Raw genomic sequence first — 25007 nt, 5'->3', positions numbered from 1 at the left:
TACCTGTGACAACCTAGCAGGACCTCATTGAGTCACTCCAAGCCTGTTTAGCTGCTGTCCATGCTCTACACCGCAGTTACTCTGGATATTATCTTCAGGTCATAATAATGTGACTCAATTGTGTAGCACTAACATATTCCACAGCACATTACAAGGCTACATGTACACAAAAAAAAATCTGACATTACATTGTGACAAGTAATTAAAAGGAAGAGCAAGGGCCCTGCTAAAAGGAACATAGAGGTGATAAAAAGGTAAAAGTGCCTGATTTGTACTGTGGTCCAGCCATCTTTTGTATAAAATTGAGCAAATCACAAGCTGCATGAGCCAGTCATCTAGGGCACACTTAAAACTGTGAATGTTAGACATTTCTTTGATTTGTTCAGGGTAGCGCATGGAAGAGAACTGGTGCACCACCAAAAAAAATCCTGGAGATGGGAGTGAGACGTTCAGATTATGGACGATGTTAACCTTAGATTATTGGTAGAATATAGAGAACTGGTTGGGAGGTAGACAAGAGGCAAGACGTTAACAGCTGATGTACTATAAGAATCTGTTCCTGAATGTTGAAAGCGGAGGGTAAGATAAATGTATTCAGACTTCCACCGTGGACAAAGTAAGCGCTTTGAAAATGGATTCCAGAGAAGAGGAACAACAGACTGCGGAAATTATCCAAACCTCTTCATCTCCAGTGTTGCGCCTCAGGATCACTTCTGCCATTATCACACAGCTCTGGAGCCAAAAGAAAGAAGACGTTAAAACAAGACTTTTATTAAAGCAAAATGTAAAAAAAAAAAGGCTGAGGTTTTTATTTTTTGCGCTTTTGGGTCCAAAACTGTTTTTGCATGAAAAAGTAATCGTAGACATCTTAGACCATGAGAATGGCTGCGTGAGCAAGTTGTATGTGTGCGCACACTAGACGTATCTCAGCCATGGCTGAATGTGAAGTGTGACTTTTAGGTGGAGATGGAGCGGCACGTGAATGAGCTTTACAGAGGGTGGGAATAGTCATGAACAAATAGACCGTTATGTCAGTGGAGACATTTTTAATGGATATGTTGTAAATTATTGATTTTTTTACCAATTACTGATATAGGACAATAATGCTCTGAGTTTCAATAAATTAAAGCTTAATATATATTAGATTCCCAGCTTTCATTTATTTTGGGTTCTATTTCAGTTTGAATGTCTTTTTATCTAGAACTCAATGGTCTGCCATTCTGGCAAAAATGCTAAATTATCAGGAAATTGGTCAAAGGGATGGAGACTGGTAGATTAGCATAGACAGTGGGCATCTTTCCTACATATCCCCTTAGTTTGTCTACTGAATGTTTGGTAGTCCGGGGCACCAAGGATTAAGACTACGTGTTCATAGAGTACATAGGGTGGTTCAATCTGAATGGAGAGATCAGAATTCTCTCCAGAATGAGTTTGTTTAAAACCTCAGCAAGGAGCTGCTGATCTGTATATGATCCTAGTCATGAAGTCTTGTATTCAATCACCTGCAATGAAGATGGCGATCCTAAAGATCTGACGCAACTGGAAGCGGAAAGGCAAGTTTTAAAATATTTGGTCATTCAAATCTTAAAGCCTAAGACCACCCAAAAAAAGTTTTTGTTGAATTTTATCCCACCCTTCCAATATCCTACTTGAAGCTGAGATCCATGGATCCATCTCTGGAGAGAGCCTCTTTTGCTCTCCCTGAACCTGTGATATTTTTTTCCTTGCCCAAATAGGTGATTTTGCTGGGTGCATGAGTAAAAAATTTAGTTTTTCCCTGGTAGACTATTTTGTGAGACGGGCAGTGGAAAGACCCAGTCCAGCATCTCCCCATATATCAGGTTCCTGGATCATCTTCATTGCAAAATAAGGGGAAGCTAGGTGACTGCAGTCACATATCAGTTTTCAGTATGGAAAATGTAAAGTCGTTTTTTGTCATTTTTATTTGAGAAAATGCCAACTTTTTGCCACCTTATTTATAATTTTTTTATACAATTGTGGTTTCATTTTTTATTTTCTTTTAATTTGCTTTCTATTTTCGCTCCTGTAGCTGTTTATTTCCCTGCAGTTTCCCACAGTAAGGGGAGAAATGTGTATTTCCACTTTCTTGAAGGAATAGTGGCAATTTTTGAGTGAGAAAATATATTCGCTAACTCCAGTGCAGGATTACTAATGTGTCTGGTTTGTGCAGATCTTTACTCGTGCCGTGAAGTCAAACCCACTGAATGTGGCCTTGTGGACAAGCTACATCTTATTCTTGTTAAAGAAAGTGAATACGAAACTGCCAAAGTCTGCTGAGAAGTTACGAGGGTAAGAGAAAATGATTCTACTAATGTGTGTGTATGTATACATATATATATATACACTATAAATAGCATGAATGGCTGAATGAAGTTGGTTGGATTTCTAATTTCTTTTCCTTTTTTGTATAAATGTGAGTGATTGAGCTTATTTATTCAAAAGAAAATTCTGGAGATTCCCATCCTGCACAATATTCATTTGTTGGTTGCTCACCATTTAGACTCTTCATGCACCAGCATTGTGACCCCAAGTGGTATAAATGAAGCTTTATTCCCTTAGTGGGTTCCATTGTTCTTCTAACTGGGCAATTCTCATGTCTTTGCTTTCCTCACTGATTGCAGTGTTATCTGACATCCCAAGTAGTGAAGGACCATGATGACCTCTGCAATTAAGGAAGCTGAAAATGTACCAGTGTGGGAATTGGTGGAGACCATAATGGGTTTTTCCCATCTTAGACATTTATGTCATAGGTTGGAACTCCCATAGAAATGAGAGCGCTGTTCATGCAGTGCCATCTCACCATTCACAGTGGTTGTGGGTCAGGGGTCGGGGACCCTCATTCTGGAGATAGCTGTAGGTCCCAGACATGGCGATCTGTATGTGTCAGACATGTATGGCATATCCTGATAAACATGTCAAAGGTGGGAAACCCCTTTAAGTTTCTTCATAATTTTATGTACTAAATAAGTGAAATATCAAGTGATAAGATTATTTTTTCTTTACTGTGTTCTGTTTTGTGTGTGTTAACAAGATTTTCTTCTCCAGGACCATATAAAGGGATATTCCAACCAGAAGAATTTATCAGCTATCAATTTTATAGTTGATAAATGCTAGATTGGTGGGGGCGCAGCAGGGACCCCACCAGTCACCAGATCAAGGGGCTCCTGTACCCTATTCCTCCTATGTACAAGACAGTGGTTGGGAGAAGTTTGAATGGAGCGATGGTCGAGCATTCACTCTCCTACTACATTCAAAGTCTCAGTGACACTGTCAAAAACAAACGAGCACAGCTCTTTTTTTTTTTATTGGGTGACAAATGTACTTTTGCTATTCCAGTGTATTATTAATGTAATGCAGGGAAAGGGATGTTAAGCATTTTTGGAGAATATTAGGGAAAGATGTTTCATCTTACTAGAAAACAGGGTGTAAAGTGTCTCCTTAGCAAGACCCTAACTGAGCGTTGCCAAGGAGAGTCCATATTCAGTGTCTGCAGAGACTGAGGACAACTGTGTAACATACAGAGGCTTCTCAGCCTGCCTCTTATGACTACACCAGTCCCTGCTTCCCTATATGTGTCCTAAATATCTCTTCTGTGCCCTGTTTGACTTGCTGCCAGTGCTAACCGCTGGCAGCACTGCTCCTTTAGCTCTGTTCACTGCACCTCTCTGTTACTTATTGAGCACAGGGTAGAGGGTGGAGAACTGCCGGCGATTAGAGCTAATAGTGGATCTAGAGTAATGTAGCACACTTGCTACGTCAGCGCAGAACTTGGCAACCTTGTTTCTCTCTCCATCTTCCCAGCACTAAAAGATACACTGGGAAGATATGGAAAAGAGCAATGCTGCAGTGTTCTCAGCTGACAGAAAGTGTGCTGTGTTACTCTATACTTACCGTCAGCACTAAGCACTGACCGTTCCGTTCTCCGCTTTATTCCCTGCACTCAGTGACTAACAGAGAAACCCAGGGAATAAAGCAAAAGAAGCGGAACTGCCGGCGGTTAGTGGTGGCAGCAGGTAACTTGGACATGGACACAGCAGGGAGCCATGGGCTTGGGGTAGGGAGATAAGAGGCAGGCTGAGAAGCCTCTGTATGTTACACATAGTTGTCCTCAGTGTCTGCAGACACTGAATATGGAGTCTCCTTGGCAGCACTCAGTTAGGGCATTGCTAAGTAGACTCTTTACATGCTGTTTTCTAGTAAAGATAAACACATTTCCCTAAAAAAGTATATTACAAAAATTCTAAACATCTGTGTCTCTAATATATTCAAAAATAAATCAAAATGATCGTTCTACTTAAAAGGCATGGCCACACGAGGGGGTTTTCTGCTATGGATTTGCTGAGATTCTGCAGTGAAAACACCACTTTAACAGATAGTTTGGGAAAAACCCTTTTGCTGAGATGTTTCATCTGTGCACCCTGTCCAGTTATATTTTCAATGTTAATTGTAATTTCAATAATGTTTGATATTCATGTATGAATTATAATAAATTGACTTTAGTTTACACTCTGTTTTATTCTCTATCATGAGTGCTGTATTTCATTGATACCAGGCAGGTGCACTTGTAGTTATGCAAATATCACAGCTTTTACCTCAGAAAAATGTAGGTGTGAACGACGACAGATTAGACCTTGTGTTATACCAGGATAAAAAATCCATTTCGCTATTATGTGGCAGAAAACGGTGTATTCTTTAGGGCCTGTTTCATCTTTTTAATGGCTACAATCCTTTAATGTTGCATTTTTCACCCATTTCTTTCAATTCAAGTCCAGTCCTTTTGTCTTGAGATGGTACCCCACTTTCTCTATCGCCCTTTACTGAAGTTAAGATTGTAACAATTTTTGCAACTTTTTGAAAAGTCGCAGTTGATAAATCTGGCCTAAATCAACATGACAAGCTAACCACGCTCACTTATCAAGTGGCTATATTTTTCACTCCTATTCCATAATGTAAGTGGGTGGATTGCATCCTTTGCAATTTACAGGGGAGAAATTAGATCTTTTTTCTTTGATTGAAGCTAACCTAGCAATCGGGTGATCCTCAGAGGCTCGGCTTCAGAAAACTCTGTGATCAGCCATACAAATGTAGTATTACATGCTGGACATGTAATACACGGAGAGGCTGAATCCACCAGATCTAAAAAATGCTCGTTGTGAGCAGCTCTCCAATACGTTTTAAGTATTGCAAATTATTATGAACGCCTTGTTTCAAGGGCCTTTACTTCCATGTCTGAGAGCAGTTGATTTTGTGGTCTCCCACGATATCACAGTCCTTGAATGACATATTTAAGAATGGAAAGTGGTCCTGTAAAAAACCTGGGAATAGAATTGCTCCTTTTACCTTGTTCTTTATAATATTTTAAAGAAACACTCCAGCAATATTCTATAAGTACTTTTTGAATCCTTTCATTATGGGCAGGTGGGTGAGGTGACCACCAGTCCAGATCTTGTAGACGGGAAGTCGGACTCTCGTGTGTGGCTGACTTCCATCCTCCCCTATCCAACCCCTCCTGACCCATCCTCTCCCACCCAGCTCTGTGCGCCTTGTTTTTTTTTTGTATGACTCCTTCAATGATTAGCTGCTGAGTTTAGTGCTCCTTTGACTCGCACTGCTTTTCTTTGCTGGGTGCAGATTTTCCATTTCAGCCTATGTCATATATTGTGAGCAGGGACCTTATGCCTCTTGTTTATTTGTCTGTTTCTATGTAAAGTCTGATTTTATCTCTTCATGTACCTTCTGAAGTAGTTTAGAATATGCTGTGACTGAATAAAGATTATTATCATCATTTATTGTTAGATACAGCTTCACACTGCTTTCCCTTGCCTCTTGCTTTTAACAACTGAGAGGGAGAAACAATCACAAACAGGAGGCAGGGAAGATAGGCTAAAGCTGGATCACATAGGAATGCTCTGAGACTCTGCCGTGTGAGTTAGGAGACAAATTCTATATTATTTGCTGCATCACGGCCTGCCCCTAGATAGGACTTAAAGCGCAAAAAGTGCAGTTTTTCATTAACCCCTTCCTGCTCAGCGCCATACTATTCCATCACTGTAAATGGCGCCATCGCTTGCTGGTACCAGCTGTATTATACAGTCATTAGCAAAAGCGGCATCTATGTAGTTTACAGGGCTCTCTAAATACTTCATTGGACTCCCTGTGACACGCTTGCAGGGTCTCGATGGTGCCATGACCTCCTGGGTTGCAGTGTATGGAAGTCTATTAAGGACACACTAAAGACAGGGTCTAAAAAGGGAACTGTCAGTGTAATACTGACAGGTAAAATACATGACAATAAAGTGTTGTAATGTAATTTACCATTGATCAGAGGATTGTAAGTTCAAGTTCCCTTGCGGGACTTTAAAAAAAAAAAAAAAAGTAAATGATTATTTTTGAAAAATAAATATTTACAGTGAAATAATGCTCATTTACACTTATTCAGTCCTTTATTATTGAGGAAAAAATAAAATGCACTACACATAATTGGTATTGCCACTTGTAATGACCCAGGCTATAAAATTATCATGTTACTTATAATGCAAGTTGAACACTATAAAAAAATTTGAAAACAATGCTGGAGGTTTCGGGTCACCTCATCTTCTGGAAAAAGTACCCTAACATTGTACCAGTAAGGCCTCTTGCACACGACCATATGGCTTTTTCAGTGTTTTGCTGTCCGCTTTTTTCAGTTTTTTGCTGAACGGAACATCCGGCCCCTAATAGAACAGTACTATGTCCGTTATGCAGACAATAATAGGACATGCTCTATCTTTGAACTGAAATACGGAAACGGAATGCATACAGAGTACATTCAGTTTTTTTTGCGGATCCATTGACTTAAACGGGGAAAAAAAAGTTTGTGTGCATGAGGCCTAAACCGTTCTTCCCATGAAAAACAAGCCCTCACTTAGCTGCCTCAATGAAAAAAAAAAAAATGTTATGGGTGTTAGAATTTGGAGACAAGAAAAAAAAAAAAAAAGATATTAATACAAGTGATTTTATGAGAACAGAAAGAACTGGTCACTCTCAGATATCTCGACCAATACTGAATTCATTATAAATTATATTAAGTATTGGTCGAGATATCTGAGAATGCCCAGTTCTTTCTGTTCTCATTGCTACTTAATTGAGTAGATAGGGTGAACCTACTCTACTGAGAACCCCTCATATGATCCCTGGTTCCTCCTGTGCGCCACATCATTTATATTTACAAGTGATTTTATGATTTAAAAGAAAACTATAGATTTGGTATTACCAGAATTGCAATAGCCCATATGCCATTTATACTACTCAGTGAACCCCATGAAAAATCATCATAATTTTTTTCTATACAGAATTGCTTTGCTTTGGCTGCCTCATCTCTCAAAAAAATCTAATAAAAAGTGATTAAAAGCCATATGTACCCCAAAATACCAATAAAAACTATAGGTTGTCATGGAAAAAATGATTCCTCATACAGCACAGTCAACAAAGAATGATAACGTTAATATGGCTGTTAGTATGTCAGAAATTGGGTCTTTAAAAATGGCATTCGCTCCAGAGCAGACCGGGCACCATAGGAACTTGGTTTCTTCTGTTTCACACAGAAGACACCCCAGACTAATGACGTGATTTGTGACCACAACATCTAAGGGTACTTTCACACTTGCATTGTTGGATTCCGGCAGGCAGTTCCGTCGCCAGAACTGCCTGCCGAATCCAGTAATTATCTTTTTCACATTTTTAAAGAAAACCGGATCCGTTTTTCCGGAACACTTGGGGCCGGATCCGACATTAATGCATTTCAATGGAAAATAATGCCGGATCCGGCATTCTGGCAAGTGTTACGGTATTTTCTCCGTCCAAAAAGCGTACAGTGACTGAACTGAAGACATCCTGATGCATACTGAACGCATACTGAACTGCTTTCCATTCAGAATGCGTTAGGATAAAACTGATCTGTTTTTTTCCGGTATTGAGTCCCTAGGATGGAACTCAATACCAGAAAAATTTAACGCAAGTGTGAAAGTACGCTAAGGCGGCTTTCCCTGGGGAGCACTACACTCCTGAGGCCAGAAGAGCATTCCCATGCAACAATGGGGAGGGGGCGGAGGGCGTTTGTTCCATAAGGTAGCCTTGGTCTCTCTGAAGGATCCGAGGCTACCATAGCAGTAGTTCCTATGACAGCCTGCAGGAGGCATGGCTCAACAGGAACATAGCGTACCTTCCATAGGATGCAATGGTTATTCATTGTAGTCTAAGTGGACTTAAAAAAATCTGTTTTTATGAATGTTAAAAAATATATAAAAATTCTAATCACTCCCCTTTCCACATAATTAAAATAAATATACAACACATTTTCACTGCCACATCCCAAAACACCCATAGTATTAAAATATAAATGTATACCAGAGAGGCTGATTTTTTTTCCTATAGTCTGCAAGCACGTCCACCACTGATGGATTGCAGGGTTGTCTGTAAGCATGGAAACAAGCAGTGTATAATGTGATAGAAAAAATTAATCCAGCCAGCAAAGAAAGCAATATGGGTAATAACAATACATTAGTAAGTGGCTTGTATTAACTTTCTCTACATGATAAATGCCACTTACTGAAGTGAGACAACTCCTTTAACAAAATGCCAAAAAATATGGCGGGATTCAGCCGGACAAAAAACAGTGCACACAATGCCCGTTGGACCCATAGACTATAATAGGGTCCGGCGGAGACCCGGCCACTACTGGGCAAAAATCCTGGGATTCAGCTGGACAAAAAACACAGTTTTTTGTCCAGCTGAATCCCGGCGTACTTGCCAGGTAGTGGCCGCATACCATTATAGTCAATGGGGCCAGCAGGCATTGCAGTAATATCCGGCTATGCCAGATCTAGAGAGCTCTGGCAGGCTGATGTCTGCCGTCACAGCCTTCTGAAGCTAATAACGCTGATATGCAAGAAGCCTAAGTCTTATCGTCTCCCAAAAATAAAAGTATGTTTGAAAAATAATACCAACATTGTGAACATATGTAAAATATTAACCACTGTGATGTACTGATATGTTGTTTTGGATCTGGTCAAGGTACCAGGTAGGTTTATGTACTGCTCCAAATTAGTAGAAAATTGTCTTAACGTGCAAGGAGAAATCAAACTCTGACACACCCATTGGAGTCAAAGTAAAAATCTCTAGTTTATTGTAAGTGTTCACACAGAATATACCCTCCCGGTAAGAGTTGACTAAATGTGCATTTTTATTGGTTACTGGGAAATAATAGCAAGCTTTCAATGGGTTAATCTTACACTTCTTTTCCATCAGGCTGACTTAAGAAATCAGCTAACAGCCCCCTCATTGACATGTACCTAGGGCCTTGGAATGCGCTCCTTCCCCCTTCCATGTTCAGGATAGTGGGAAAGCTGTGTGCGTAAGCGGTGTCTGAGCAGTGTAACGCAAGTGTATAAAACAAGCAAGTATCCATACTGTTTCAATAGTCCATAACAATGTCACGGTTGAGAGAATGTATGGAGCGGGCTGTATAATACAGCAGACACCTGACCATAATGACGGGGAATGGTGAACGTGCCGAACCCCATCATTTAACCCCTCAGATGCTACAATCAACACCGATCGTGGCATCTGCTCCCTTCCTTCTGATCTGAGCCCCAGCAGTGTAACCGTGGGGCTCCGATCAGTTACCATGGCAGCCTGGACATTTCTGAAACTTTCCAGGCCTGCCATGGTAACACTTCACAGTTAGGGATACTGAGCGAGTTCGCGTCACAAAAAATAATAATCAACCTCACAGTGGTAATTGTAGACGCTAAAAAGAAAACAAAAAAGTCTTTATTTCACATTACATAAACTAAAATGGGCAAGAGAAGAGAACCCACTTGTTTGAAAAAATAGTAGGTGCTGAAGCTTACAGCACGAGTGAGGGAAGTGCTTGTAACGATTCCAAGTAATTACGAGGAAGCTCTTACTTAGTTTCAATCCGTGCCTCTCGTTTTCATACTTTGTTTATTGTTGGATGGGACGCTGCTGCCTAGTAAAGAGAGGGGCAAGCATTTATATCCCATCCATGCATGTCTGACCATCCACTCCCTCAAACAATACTATTTTGAGTGATCTCTGTTATCTTAGTTGTGCCTTTTCCCACCTTCACCTTGGGTGAAATATGATATATGAGGGTAATATAAGGCAATTAATGTAAAGATTACAAGAGGGGCTCCTGATACAGCTGTTTCAAACGAGGCATCAGCGCCTACTATTTTTTCAAACAAGTGGGTTCTCGTCTCTTGTCCATTTTAGTTTCTGTAATGAGAAATAAAGACTTTTTCGTTTTCTTTCTTGATTTTTTTCAGTTTAAGCCCACAGAATTCAGTTTGACCCCCAATAAAAAAAAATCCGCATTTTCCAATAACAGACATTCGAAATTAAATGGTGCCCTTAAAAAATAGAACTTATTCTGCAAAAAATAAGCATATGGATCTATGAACAGAAAATTAAAAAAGTTATGGCTATTGGAACGTGCGGAGGAAAAATGAAAATACAAACCCAAAAATGGACCCAGTAATTAAGGGGTTAATTATTTTGTGAGCTATGACTTTCTGTCTTAAGAGAAGTTCCAATTTGGAAAATTGCTAATTTTTTAAATTTTGTTCAATTGTGGATTTTTTTATAAATCAAAACAAAATATATTAACCAAAATTTACTACCAGCATAAAGTACAATGTGCCACAAAAAGACTTTCTCAGAACTCCTTGGACATATAAAAGCTTTCCAAAGTTATTACCAATTATAAAGTGACATGTCAGATTTTAAAAAATGGGGCCTCATCCTTAGGCTACTTTCACACTAGCGTTTTTACTGGATCCGGCAGGGTTCAGCAAAACGCTTCAGTTACTGATAATACAACCATCTGCATCCCTTTATGAACGGATCCGATTGTACAGGGTGGGCCATTTATATGGATACACCTTAATAAAATGGGAATGGTTGGTGATATTAACTTCCTGTTTGTGGCACATTAGTATATGTGAGGGGGGAAACATTTCAAGATGGGTGGTGACCATGGCGGCCATTTTGAAGTCGGCCATTTTGAATCCAACTTTTGTTTTTTCAATAGAAGAGGGTCATGTGACACATCAAACTTATTGGGAATTTCACAAGAAAAACAATGGTGTGCTTGGTTTTAACGTAACTTTATTCTTTCATGAGTTATTTACAAGTTTCTGACCATTTATAAAATGTGTTCAATGTGCTGCCCATTGTGTTGGATTGTCAATGCAACCCTCTTCTCCCACTCTTCACACACTGATAGCGACACCGCAGGAGAAATGCTAGCACAGGCTTCCAGTATCCGTAGTTTCAGGTGCTGCACATCTCGTATCTTCACAGCATAGACAATTGCCTTCAGATGACCCCAAAGATAAAAGTCTAAGGGGGTCAGATCGGGAGACCTTGGGGGCCATTCAACTGGCCCACAATGACCAATCCACTTTCCAGGAAACTGTTCATCTGAAGCTGGCACGTTCCCTGAGTTTTTCCAGCAAGATGGTGCACCACCACATTATGGGTGTCAGGTCCGAGCATTCCTAGATGAACAGTTTCCTGGAAAGTGGATTGGTCGTCGTGAGCCAGTTGAATGGCCCCCAAGGTCTTCCGATCTGACACCCTTAGACTTTTATCTTTGGGGTCATCTGAAGGCAATTGTCTATGCTGTGAAGATACGAGATGTGCAGCACCTGAAACTACGGATACTGGAAGCCTGTGCTAGCATTTCTCCTGCAGTGTTGCTATCAGTGTGTGAAGAGTGGGAGAAGAGGGTTGCATTGACAATCCAACACAATGGGCAGCACATTGAACACATTTTATAAATGGTCAGAAACTTGTAAATAACTCATGAAAGAATAAAGTTACGTTAAAACCAAGCACACCATTGTTTTTCTTATGAAATTCCGAATGATTTTGATGTGTCACATGACCCTCTTCCTATTGAAAAAACAAAAGTTGGATTCAAAATGGCCGCCATGGTCACCACCCATCTTGAAAAGTTTCCCCCTCACATATACTAATGTGCCACAAACAGGAAGTTAATATCACCAACCATTCCCATTTTATTAAGGTGTATCCATATAAATGGCCCACCCTGTATTATCTTTAACATTGCCAAGACAGATCTGTCATGAACTCCATTGAAAGTCAATTGGGGATGGATCCATTTTCTATTGTGGCAGCGAGAACGGATCCGTCCCCATTGACTTGCATTGGGGGTCATACCGGATCCGTATCCCAGGACGGAAAGCAAACTACAACATGTTGCGGTTTGCTCTCCGGTATGGGAACGCAACTAAACAGAACGGAATGGATTTTGGAGCATTCCATTCAGTTCAGTTTTGTCCCCATTGACAATGAATGGGGACAAAACTGAAGCATTTTTTTCCGGTATTGAGCCCCTATGACTGATCTCAATACCGGAAAACTAAAACGCTAGTGTGAAAGTATCCTTAGGCCTCTTTCACACGGGCGTCAAGTTTTGGCTCCGGGTGCATTGCGGCAAACCCGCGCGAGTAGGTACGCAATTGCAGTCAGTTTTGACTGCGATTGCATTCCGTTGTTCAGTTTTTATCACGCGGGTGCAATGTGTTTTGCACGCGCGTGATAAAAAACTGAATGTGGTACCCAGACCCGAACTTCTTCACAGAAGTTCGGGCTTGGGATCGGGGTTGTGTAAATTGTATTATTTTCCCTTATAACATGGTTATAAGGGAAAATAATAGCATTCTGAATACAGAATGCATAGTACAATAGGGCTGGAGGGGGTTAAAAAAATAATAATAATAATTTAACTCACCTTAATCCACTTGTTTGCGCAGCCCGCCTTCTCTTCTGTCTTCATCTGTGAGTAAAAGGAACTATGGTGACGTCACTGCGCTCATCACATGGTCCCTCACATGATCCATCACCATGGACCATGTTACGGACCATGTGATGAGCGCAGTGACGTCACCACAGGTCCTTTTCCTCACAGATGAAGACAGAAGAGAAGCCGGGCTGCGTGAACAAGTGGATTAAGGGGAGTCCCCATCCCGATCGTCTCCTAGCAACCGTGCGTGAAAATCGCACTGCATCCGCACTTGCTTGCGGATGCTTGCGATTTTCACGCAGCCCCATTCACTTGTATGGGGCCTGCGTTGCGTGGAAAACGCACAATATAGAGCATGCTGTGATTTTCACGCAAAGCACAAGTGATGCGTGAAAATCACCGCTCATGTGCACAGCCCCATAGAAATGAATGGGTCCGGATTCAGTGCAGGTGCAATGCGTTCACCTCACGCATCGCACCCGCACAGAAATCTCGCCCGTCTGAAAGAGGCAGATTTGCGGTCATTGTCTGTCCCTTAGGATAGGCCATCAATGTCTAATTGGCAGGGGTCTGACACCACACAGTCTGTTGATGCCAGACCTACACAGCTCCATCCACTGTGTATAGATAGATCACTTGTAAAATCACAAACAACCCCTTTAAAGCCAAATTTAGCCTTGAAGGAGCACCCCACATACCTGGTGAGGAATCCTACTTACGTACCAGATGTGCACTGGTCAAAAGATTCTAATTGTCTTTGTCCATCTGTGACCCCATTCTTTTATGCTAATTAGCCCTTGGGTGCACTTTGACTGACAGGGCCAAGCAGTCTAGACGTACTCGTGTCTGGCCCTGAAGTCTCGTGGGAACAAGTTTGGCACACGGACTGTAAGGGGGTGGAGATTGCCGAGTGCTCCCACCCTGTATAGCGTGTGCTTCTCTGACATACTTTAAAATTGACTGTTTTAGAAAGGAGCCTTGGACTCGTAATAAAATGTATTTTTCCCTTCTGGTGTCACATTCCCGTTTAACCAAAGGAAGAACGGACCGGCACTCGCTGTTCGTATATAATATTGTGATTTATTGTCACATTCCGGTGACGCGTTTCGGCATACAATCTGCCTTTATCAAACAAACAGGTGCTGGTTCACTGTTTGTTCACAGTTTGATAGATTGCCGAAACGCCGTCACTGGAATGTGACAATAAATTCACAATATTATATATTAACATCGAGTGCCGGTCCGTTCTTCCTTTGATATACATGGGATGCCTGCCCTGGGATACATGCACCGCCACTCTATTTCCCGCAGTGCTGATCGATATATTGTACACTGGAATCAGTTTAACCAATCAGAATATTTTTTTACTTTCTGCCTATTAAAATATATTGTTCCAATATCAACGTGATTAAAGGGGAAAACAAGTCTAAATATTCTTCTGATTTGTCATGGATAAGATGCCATTGGAAAAGTCTGTGATTGTAACCCACCACTAATTTTCAGTATGGAAGGATTCTATAGAGCACTTAGACCCCCTTTAATACAATTTAAAGAGGAGCTCCCACAATTTTTTTTATTCTCTGATCTGATGTAAACTGTAGTGAAGATAATTTTCTTACCAGTGACTGTATTTGTGAGTTGTAACCTCCCTTCTGATCCTCAGCTGTGTCATGTGACCAACTCTCTGATCTCCAACTGACACAGGACAGGAAGTCAGTTACTTCTCTATTCATTTCTCTGTGACTGACATTGAGGTTCCTATAGGAATACATAGAGAATCTGGCTTCCTGTCCACACATAAGATGCTGTGTTATTTGGAGTGTTGGTCACATGACACAGCTGAGGATTAGAAGGGAGGTTATAACTCTCAAATACAGTCTCTAGTATGAAGATTACATTCACCGCAGATTACATCATGTATCTTTCTAACAGGTCAGAGAATAAAAATGTTTGTGGGAGTTCTTCTTAAAGCATATCTACTACTTTAAATCTGACACAGCAGGCTAAAGAAAGGTGTTCAAATGTCCACAGAGTGCTTATTGCAGCTGCACAGAATTAGAATAACATGGCTGCTTTTTCCCCCAGCCATGTCTGTGGGTTGTGTTTGGTATTGCAGCATGTGTTCATTGAAGTGAATGGGGCAGAGCTGCAATATCGAACATATCCTGTGGATAGAAACAGCTATGTGGGCAGCATGGGGGCTCAGTGGTTAGCACTGATGCCTTACAGCGCTAGGTTTGAATCCGACCAAGGGCAACATCTTGAAGTTTATAAGTTCTTGCTGTCTTTGCGTGGGTTTCCTCCGGGTTCTCCGGTTTCCTCCCACACACCAAAGACATACTGATAGGGTTAGATTGTGAGCTCCACTGGGGACAGTAAGCAACGATAATATATGCAAAGTGCTTCAGTGTCGGCACTATATAAGTGAGTAAATAATGTTCTTCTAATCATATAGTATCCCTTTAAGTTTAAAAAAATTGGTGGTCCGACTTCACCAAGGTGATCTTCTAACATGTATTTTCCACGTATCAAAAGATAATATTGCCTGGATTTCCTTAATGACGTACTGTAACGTGCACATTTAGGCTCTGTCTGCACCACACCACTTTGTGCTTGTGTATTTTAGTGGTATATTTTGTTTCTTTTTGCATACACTTTGCTTTTTTTTTTGTCAGAGGAAGAGATTTACTTTTTTTCCTCTTCAGACAGTCCCATATTAGTAAAGAACCAGTGATAACTGGAGGAGGATACAAAATGGCATCTATTGATGGCCACAACAGTGAAACAGCAATATACACTGCCTGTCCAAAAAAAAAGTTGCCACCAAAAAATTAAATAAAATAGATTTTCAATGGGGTTAAGGTCTGGACTCTGCGGTGGCCAATCCATGTGTGAAAATGATGTCTCATGCTCCCTGAACCACTCTTTCACAATTTGAGCCCGATGAATCCTGGCATTGTCATTTTGGAATATGCCCGTGTCTTCAGGGAAGAACAAATCCATTGATGGAATAACCTGGTCATTCAGTATGTTCAGGTAGTCAGCTGACCTCATTCTTGGAGCACATACTGTTGCTGAACCTAGACCTGACCAACTGCAGCAACCCCAGATCATAGCATTGCCCCCACAGGCTTGTACAGTAGGCACTAGGCATGATGGGTGCATCACTTCATCTGCCTCTCTTCTTACCCTGATGCATCCATCACTCTGGAAGGGGGTAAATCTTGACTCATCAGACCACAGGACCTTCTTCCTTTGCTCCAGAGTCCAATCTTTATGCTCCCTAGCAAATTAAATCCTTTTTTTCTGGTTTGCCTCACTGATTAGTGGTTTTCTTACGGCTACAGAGGTGTTCAGTCCCAATCCCTTGAGTTCCCTTCACATTGTGCGTGTGGAAATGCTCTTACTTTCACTATTAAACATAGCCCTGAGTTCTACTGTTGTTTTTCTTCGATTTGATTTCACCAAACGTTTAGGTGATCGCCGATCACGATCATTCAGGATTTTTTTCCCGCCACATTTCTTCCTCGAATATGATGGGTCCCCACTATCCTTCCAGTTTTTGATAATACGTTGGACAGTTCTTAACCCAATTTTAGTAGTTTCTGCAATCTCCTTAGATGTTATCTCTGCTTGATGCATGCCAATGATTTGACCCTTCTCAAACAGACTAACATCTTTTCCACGACCACGAGATGTGTCTTTCGACATGGTTGTTTAAGAAATGAGAAGCAACTCATTGCACCAGTTGGGGCTAAATAACTTGTGGCCATCTGAAAGATAATCGCCCATGCAGTAATTATCCATTAGGAGGCTCATAACTATTTGTTTACTTAAATCCAGGTGGCGACTTTATTTTTGCACAGGCAGTGTATTGTATTGTGCTGCATTGTGGAATATGGTTCTAATAGGATAGTATTATGTGCTATGGTATTGCTGACCCTGTCTACTTTTTTTTTTCTCAACACAGTAAAATGCTAATTAAGCAGCAATTTATCCAGTCTAGGCTTCTGAGTTGACGGCAGCGATCTTGAAAAGATTTTTAAGCTACTCAATGCATTTCATATGGACAGACCTTTTTGTAGTCTGATACAAAAACTAGCCCTGGCTCATGTCCGTTCCGTTTTTTTTTGTTTGTTTTTTTTTGCGACCTGTATGCGGAACAATTAATTCCCGTATGTCCGCATGGCTGTTCCTAAAACGTATAGGACATGTCCTGTTAATGTCCGCATTACGGACAAGGATAGGACTTTTCTATTAGAGGCCTGCTGTTCCGTTCTGCAAAATGTGGAATGCCCATGGCCGATATCTGTGTTTTTCGGATCCGCAATTTGCGAACCGCAAACCATCCAGCGGTCGTGTGCATGAGCCCTTGCAGTGGTCATGGAGCAGGCCATTACATTTCCTACCACCTCCCAACAAAACTCCTCTGTGTCTCTACAGGCGGTGCACATACATGCATTACTTCACATGAGATATGATTTTTAGTCTGTATGTTTACAGGGTGTTCAAGGAAGCGGTTGATGCCTGCGGCATGGAGTTCCACTCAGACGATTTCTGGAGCCTTTACATAGAATATGAGATAAAACACAACAATTTCAAAGAAGCCGTGGCGCTGTATGATCGCGTCCTGAATATCCCCACTCAGCAGTATGAAATGCATTTTGAAAGGTGAGGACACAGATGCAGTTGTTTCTCTTTGTGGTTCCATTTTTATAGCTTTCCCTTCTTATCTAAATGACTGATGTAAAAAATGAAAATCAGACCTCATATATTACATGCCAATCTCTTTCTAACCAAGCTAGAACCAGCCCTGGACCTCACATGGGTCCAGAGATGTCCTCACTCATTGCTCCGCTAGGTTCTCTTCAGGCTGACCGCTCGGGGGCCTGTCCTTTTTGCTGGTTCTTTTCCTGTCACTAACACAGTTTGTAATATATGACTGGTGGCAGTTCAAGTTTTTAAACGGAGCACGTGCGACAAACCTCAGCGAGGTGGAAAAGAGCAAGCAGCTGGTGGTGCGATCTTATTGAACAGCTCAGTGGCTATAATAATGCGTCAGGTAAAACCGGATAGCATCACGTATCCTTTTTGTCTAATCTGTTTTTATTTCTGATTACAGATTTTTTTATATTATTTTCTGAATATTATTATGGAGGTTGCATCTCGCCTGAGCTGTTCTTAACAGCATTTCCATAGCATTAATATAATTGCTTTACGGCAGCCCCATGGGCCATAGACACAATGGTCGGGGGGGGGGGGGGACCTCACTGACTTCTATGGGGGAGTTTTCTCGGCATGCTCTGTGCCCTGTGCAGAGGTCATTGTACAAGGAAAGACTAGATAAAACTCTGACAATCGCCTATTGTGAATGGTGGATCCCATCGTATCAGTCATTCTAATCCTGCCTATAAAGATATCACCTCTGTGTACAGGGAGTGCAGAATTATTAGGCAAGTTGTATTTTTGAGGATTAATTTTATTATTGAACAACAACCATGTTCTCAATGAACCCAAAAAACTCATTAATATCAAAGCTGAATATTTTTGGAAGTAGTTTTTAGTTTGTTTTTAGTTTTAGCTATTTTAGGGGGATATCTGTGTGTGCAGGTGACTATTACTGTGCATAATTATTAGGCAACTTAACAAAAAACAAATATATACCCATTTCAATTATTTATTTTTACCAGTGAAACCAATATTACATCTCAACATTCACAAATATACATTTCTGACATTCAAAAACAAAACAAAAACAAATCAGTGACCAATATAGCCACCTTTCTTTGCAAGGACACTCAAAAGCCTGCCATCCATGGATTCTGTCAGTGTTTTGATCTGTTCACCATCAACATTGCGTGCAGCAGCAACCACAGCCTCCCAGACACTGTTCAGAGAGGTGTACTGTTTTCCCTGCTTGTAAATCTCACATTTGATGATGGACCACAGGTTCTCAATGGGGTTCAGATCAGGTGAACAAGGAGGCCATGTCATTAGATTTTCTTCTTTTATACCCTTTCTTGCCAGCCACGCTGTGGAGTACTTGGACGCGTGTGATGGAGCATTGTCCTGCATGAAAATCATGTTTTTCTTGAAGGATGCAGACTTCTTCCTGTACCACTGCTTGAAGAAGGTGTCTTCCAGAAACTGGCAGTAGGACTGGGAGTTGAGCTTGACTCCATCCTCAACCCGAAAAGGCCCCACAAGCTCATCTTTGATGATACCAGCCCAAACCAGTACTCCACCTCCACCTTGATGGCGTCTGAGTCGGACTGGAGCTCTCTGCCCTTTACCAATCCAGCCACGGGCCCATCCATCTGGCCCATCAAGACTCACTCTCATTTCATCAGTCCATAAAACCTTAGAAAAATCAGTCTTGAGATATTTCTTGGCCCAGTCTTGACGTTTCAGCTTGTGTGTCTTGTTCAGTGGTGGTCGTCTTTCAGCCTTTCTTACCTTGGCCATGTCTCTGAGTATTGCACACCTTGTGCTTTTGGGCACTCCAGTGATGTTGCAGCTCTGAAATATGGCCAAACTGGTGGCAAGTGGCATCTTGGCAGCTGCACGCTTGACTTTTCTCAATTCATGGGCAGTTATTTTGCGCCTTGGTTTTTCCACACGCTTCTTGCGACCCTGTTGACTATTTTGAATGAAACGCTTGATTGTTCGATGATCACGCTTCAGAAGCTTTGCAATTTTAAGAGTGCTGCATCCCTCTGCAAGATATCTCACTATTTTTGACTTTTCTGAGCCTGTCAAGTCCTTCTTTTGACCCATTTTGCCAAAGGAAAGGAAGTTGCCTAATAATTATGCACACCTGATATAGGGTGTTGATGTCATTAGACCACACCCCTTCTCATTACAGAGATGCACATCACCTAATATGCTTAATTGGTAGTAGGCTTTCGAGCCTATACAGCTTGGAGTAAGACAACATGCATAAAGAGGATGATGTGGTCAAAATACTCATTTGCCTAATAATTCTGCACGCAGTGTATAGATAAGCAGATAACTGCAGTAAAGTGAAGTGACATCTATTATCAGGCTTAGTGGTCAGTGCGAAAACTGCAGGATTTTATGGGTTTTGTTTAAAGGGGTTCTGCACTTTGATTTAACTGATGATCTATCCTCTGGATAGATCATCAGCTTCTGATCGGCAGGTGTCCGACACCCGGGACCCCCACCGATCAGCTGTTTGAGAAGGCAGTGGCACTCCAGCAGCACCGCGGCCTTCTCACTGTTTACCGCCGGCCCACTGACATCACGACTAGTATCAACTAGCGTGGGCGGGGCTAAACTCTGTTCAAGTGAACACAGCTTAGCCCCGCCCACGCTAGTTGATACTAGTCGTGACGTCAGTGGGCCGGCGGTAAACAGTGAGATGGCCGCGGCGCTGCTGGAGCGCCGCTGCCTTCTCAAACAGCTGATCAGCGGGAGTTCCCGGTGTCGGACACCTGCCGATCAGAAGCTGATGATCTATCCAGAGGATAGATCATCAGTTAAATTTAAGTGCAGAACCCCTTTAAATATAGATATTGACATGGAAAATTAAAACTAAGGCTATTTTCACACTTGCGGCATTGTGATCCGGCGGGCAGTTCCGTCGTCGGAACTGTCCGCCGATCTGGATGTGACTGAAAGCATTTGTGAGACGCATCCGGATGCGGATCTGTCTCACAAATGCATTGCAAGAACGGATCTGTCTCTCCGCTTGTCATGCGGACAGACGGATCCGTCTTGTATGTTTTTTCACATTTTTACCGGTCTGCGCATGCGCAGACCTGAAGGACGGATCCGGCATTCCGGTATTTTGAATGCCGGATCCGGCACTAATACATTCCTATGGGGAAAAATGCCGGATCCGGCATTCAGGCAAGTCTTCAGTTTATTTCGCCAGAGATAAAACCGTAGCATGCTACGGTTTTCTCTTTTGCCTGATCAGTCAAAATGACTGAACTGAAGACATCCTGATGCATCCTGAACGGATTACTCTCCATTCAGAATGCATGGGGATATGCCTGATCAGTTCTTTTCCGGTATAGAGCCCCTGTGACGGAACTCTATGCCGGAAAAGAAAAACGCTAGTGTGAAAGTACCCTAACATCATCAAAAACTTTCTAAAATAAAAAACATGATTTAAACAATAGGTCATTTTATGGTGACACATTCCCTTTAATTACATGCAATTAAAAAGTTTTCAGATCCTGGTGCTGGTTTGAAAAAGGTAGATTGTGTTTCGTGGCACACCGCCTTTAATACTTGTAGTAATGCACAGTGATATTACTGTGATGCGGTTGATTCCTAAACTATTTTCTCATCTGTCGTTCTGTACAGGTTTAAAATACTAGTATCCAGTCGCTCTCCTGTTGAATATTTGACCACGGAGGAGATCATCGCAATACACTTCAAAATACAGACTGAACATTATAACGATCAGATTGCTGTGGAGGATTTACCATCCGATGACATAACAGACTCTCTGTCGGTGTGTTTTGTTTTTCACTACTTTTAGCTGTTTTCGGTAGCGAGTGCAGTTTTTCTTGAACCGTAGTGTGCGCCGGCAGTTATTCTCAGATCCCTAAAGATGACCAAAAGCACAATAATTAGCATTCTGACTGTAAATTATGATTCATTTCCATGCGAATAATCTTTCTGGCTGTGTCAGGGCTGTCACAACCGATGTCTGACTAAAGTGACTTCTGCCGTCTGATGGATCAGATTTCCATCATGTAGGACACAGCAGCCCAGCACCATACACGTAATCATTGTAAAGGGAACATACCATGAAATATTACAAGGGCCTGACTCCCAGGAATTTACTTGGACTTTTTTCCACCACAAAAAATGCCATTGAAACGGATTCATTTTTTTTTCCATATCACATTTTTGGGGCTTTTTTTTAATAGCTTTTTTTGCAAAAACAATATGTCCATTGTGTTATTAGTTTAGTTTTTTTTTCTATAGAGAGGGGGATTCAAAAATGGCAAAATCTTCAAAAGGCTGCATTTGTGTCTTGCATTTGATATTTCCCATAGACTTTCAGCTAAATAACGCTAGCGCTTTTAAAAAAAAAAAAAAAACTGCTGAAAAACGCCATGTTATTCCTAATCCTGGATTTAAAGAGATTTGTCCAAAATGTTGATAGGCCATCAATATCAGTCCAACTCCCGGCACTGCTGCCGATCAGCTGTTTGACGGCCAATGGCATCACGTTCATTGGTTAAATGGCCCAGGGCTAGGCTCTGCTCAGTGCCATTCAAGTGAAGGGGCCGGAGCTCCAATACCAAGCACAGCCGCTATACAATGTACGGCGCTGTCCTGCGCCGCTCAGAGGAGAGCCATGGCCTCTTCTAACCCCTGCCGATCTTTGTGACACAACCCCTTAGAATAGTAAGTGTTATATACCCTAAAATAGTGCTAATGAAAACCACAACAAAAAATATCAAGTTTTCATACAGTCATATCAAAGGGGGAAAAAATTTGGGCTCTTGGGAGTGTGGTTATGCAAAAGTAAACATTTTTGCAGGCTGAAGACCCCAAATAGACTGCATTGCTAATGGGTGGTAGCTGGTAGAGTGATGATGGTAACAAAAGTTAAGTTTAAGTCTACTTTCACACTCGAGTTTTGGCTTTCCGTTTGTGAGATCTGTTCAGGGCTCTTACAGGCGGTCCAAAACGGATCAGTTTGCATTCTAATACATTCTGAATGGAAAAGGATCTGCTCAGAATGCATCAGTTTGCCTCCGATCAGTCACCACTCCGCTTTGGAGACGGACACCAAAACTCTGCCTGCAGCGTGAGCCAAACGGATCCATCCTGGCACACAATGTAAGTCAATGGGGACGGATCCGTCCTGGCACACAATGTAAGTCAATGGGGACGGATCCGTCCTGGCACACAATGTAAGTCAATGGGGACGGATCCGTCCTGGCACACAATGTAAGTCAATGGGGACGGATCCGTCCTGGCACACAATGTAAGTCAATGGGGATGGATCCGTCCTGGCACACAATGTAAGTCAATGGGGATGGATCCGTCCTGGCACACAATGTAAGTCAATGGGGATGGATCCGTCCTGGCACACAATGTAAGTCAATGGGGACGGATCCGTCCTGGCACACAATGTAAGTCAATGGGGACGGATCCGTTTTCACTGACACAATCTGACACAATAGAAAACGGATCCGTCCTCCATTGACTTTCAATAGTGTTTAAGACGGATCCGTCATGACTATGTTAAAGATAATACAAACGGATCTGTTCTGAACAGATGCAGACGGATGTATTCTCTGAACGGATCCGTCCATGACCGATCTGCACAAAACGCGAGTGTGAAAGTAGCCTAAGTTAAACACGTAGATCATGAGTTTCGCCTCGGTTCCTTTACTAGATACTTTTATTGCACTCCCTAAACAAAAGAGTTTTTTGTTGTTTTGTTTTAAGGAAAGCGATCTGCAGAATATCCGTCAGCACGTTCTAGATACAAGGAAACAGATGTACCTTTTGAATGAAATACAAGTCAAAAAACGTTCTACGTTTGAAGAAGGGGTAAGTGCCATTTATTAATTATGGAAATCTCTATGTAACCCCGACAGATAGAAGTCAGAGGGGTCTATCAGGCATCTGTGATAGGACTGACCTAAACTAAAGCTAGAACACAGATATGAACAGAGCCTCCCAATTCATAAATGTAAAGTCTGATTTCCCCATGTCCATATGTGCCCGCATTGCTGAGAAAAATGATGTTTTAATATATGCAAATGAGCCTCTAGGCGCAACGGGGGCGTTGTCATTTGACAGGGCCAGGTGTGATGACGTTTGCACTCTGGCCCTGTCAATCAAAGTGGAGACGGGGTGCGGCAATGGCAGAGAGAGCTGAGCCTCTAGGAGTAATGGCAAAACCCTACAGGCTCATTAGCATATATTAACATTTCATTTTTCTCAGCAATGTGGACACATATGAACATGGGACCAGCACAGACGCCTTCAGCTGCCAAGTGCACATGTAACAGGTCAGCCAGTGTCATAGGTTTAAAACTGCTGACAGATGCTCTTTAAGCATTGGCTTATAAAGATGTTTTGACGCTGCTGCTGAGGACAGTCGGTGTTCCCCAGGGGTAGACTGGGTACTAAACATGGTCCCATGTCGTAGAAGTATCTAAATTGACAGGTGACGAAACAACACAAGTAGGTGGGATCAGCAATACCACAGTGCAGCACACATTACCACCTCAGCAGAACCAAATACCACAGTGCAGCACACATTACCACCCCAGCAGAACCAAATACCAGCACAAATACCTCCCTCGAATCAGCCCCTTTGTAGTGGTACAGGAAGCCATCTAAGGAGACATACAGTTGTGTTCAAAATAATAGCAGTGTGTTTGAAAAAGTGAATAAAGCTCAAAATCCTTCTAATAGCTTTTATTTTCATACACACAAATGCATTGGGAAAACTACACATTATATTCCAAATCAAAATATGAAAAAAATATATATCAAATTTGTGTTGTTCCTCTAAAAAAAAACAGAAGAAAAGTGAATATTAGACTGTTCAAAAAAATAGCAGTGTCTGTATTCGTCTTTACAAACTCAAACATTCACTATATAAACTGTAAAATGTTTGAAGATTTTGCTTTCCTTTGAATCACTGAACTAATATTTAGTTGTATACCAATGATTCGGAGAACTGCTGGACATCTGTGTTGCATGAAGTCAACCAACTTCTGGCCCCTGTGAACAGGTATTCCAACCCAGGATGATTGGACTACATTCCACAGTTCTTCTCTATTTCTTGGTTTTGCTTTAGAAACTGCATTTTTGATGTCTCCCCACAAGTTTTCTATTGGATTAAGATCCGGGGATTGGGCTGGCCACTCCATAACGTCAATCTTGTTGGTCTGGAACCAAGATGTTGCACGTTTACTGGTGTGTTTGGGGTCATTGTCTTGTTGGAACACCCATTTCAAGGGCATTTCCTCTTCAGCATAAGGCAGCATGACCTCTTCAAGTATTCTGATGTATTCAAACTGATCCATGATCCCCGGTGTGCGATAAATAGGCCCAACACCGTCACATAGTAACATAGTATATAAGGCCGAAAAAAGACATTTGTCCATCCAGTTCGGCCTGTTATCCTGTAAGTTGATCCAGA

The 25007-nt window shown here is 41.7% G+C and overlaps 1 protein-coding gene across 2 annotated transcripts in view; it reads left to right on the top strand.

Moving 5' to 3' along the window:
* Window positions 1-25007, top strand: part of LOC120980319 (pre-mRNA-processing factor 39-like) — a 93937-nt gene that overhangs the window by 42025 nt on the left and 26905 nt on the right. The window contains exons 4-7 of one of the 2 annotated variants that reach the window (XM_040409353.1): window positions 2192-2310; window positions 17357-17524; window positions 21188-21338; window positions 23297-23401. In XM_040409353.1, coding sequence (XP_040265287.1) covers window positions 2192-2310; window positions 17357-17524; window positions 21188-21338; window positions 23297-23401 — 543 coding nt within the window. Of the gene's footprint in view, window positions 1-2191; window positions 2311-17341; window positions 17525-21187; window positions 21339-23296; window positions 23402-25007 lie in introns of both variants that reach the window. The other variant, XM_040409352.1, reaches the window with a different exon arrangement.

This window comes from Bufo bufo, chromosome 10 (assembly GCF_905171765.1).
Source record: "Bufo bufo chromosome 10, aBufBuf1.1, whole genome shotgun sequence".
Taxonomy (NCBI): Eukaryota; Metazoa; Chordata; class Amphibia; order Anura; family Bufonidae; genus Bufo; species Bufo bufo.
This window is presented reverse-complemented; position numbering and strand designations above follow the sequence as displayed.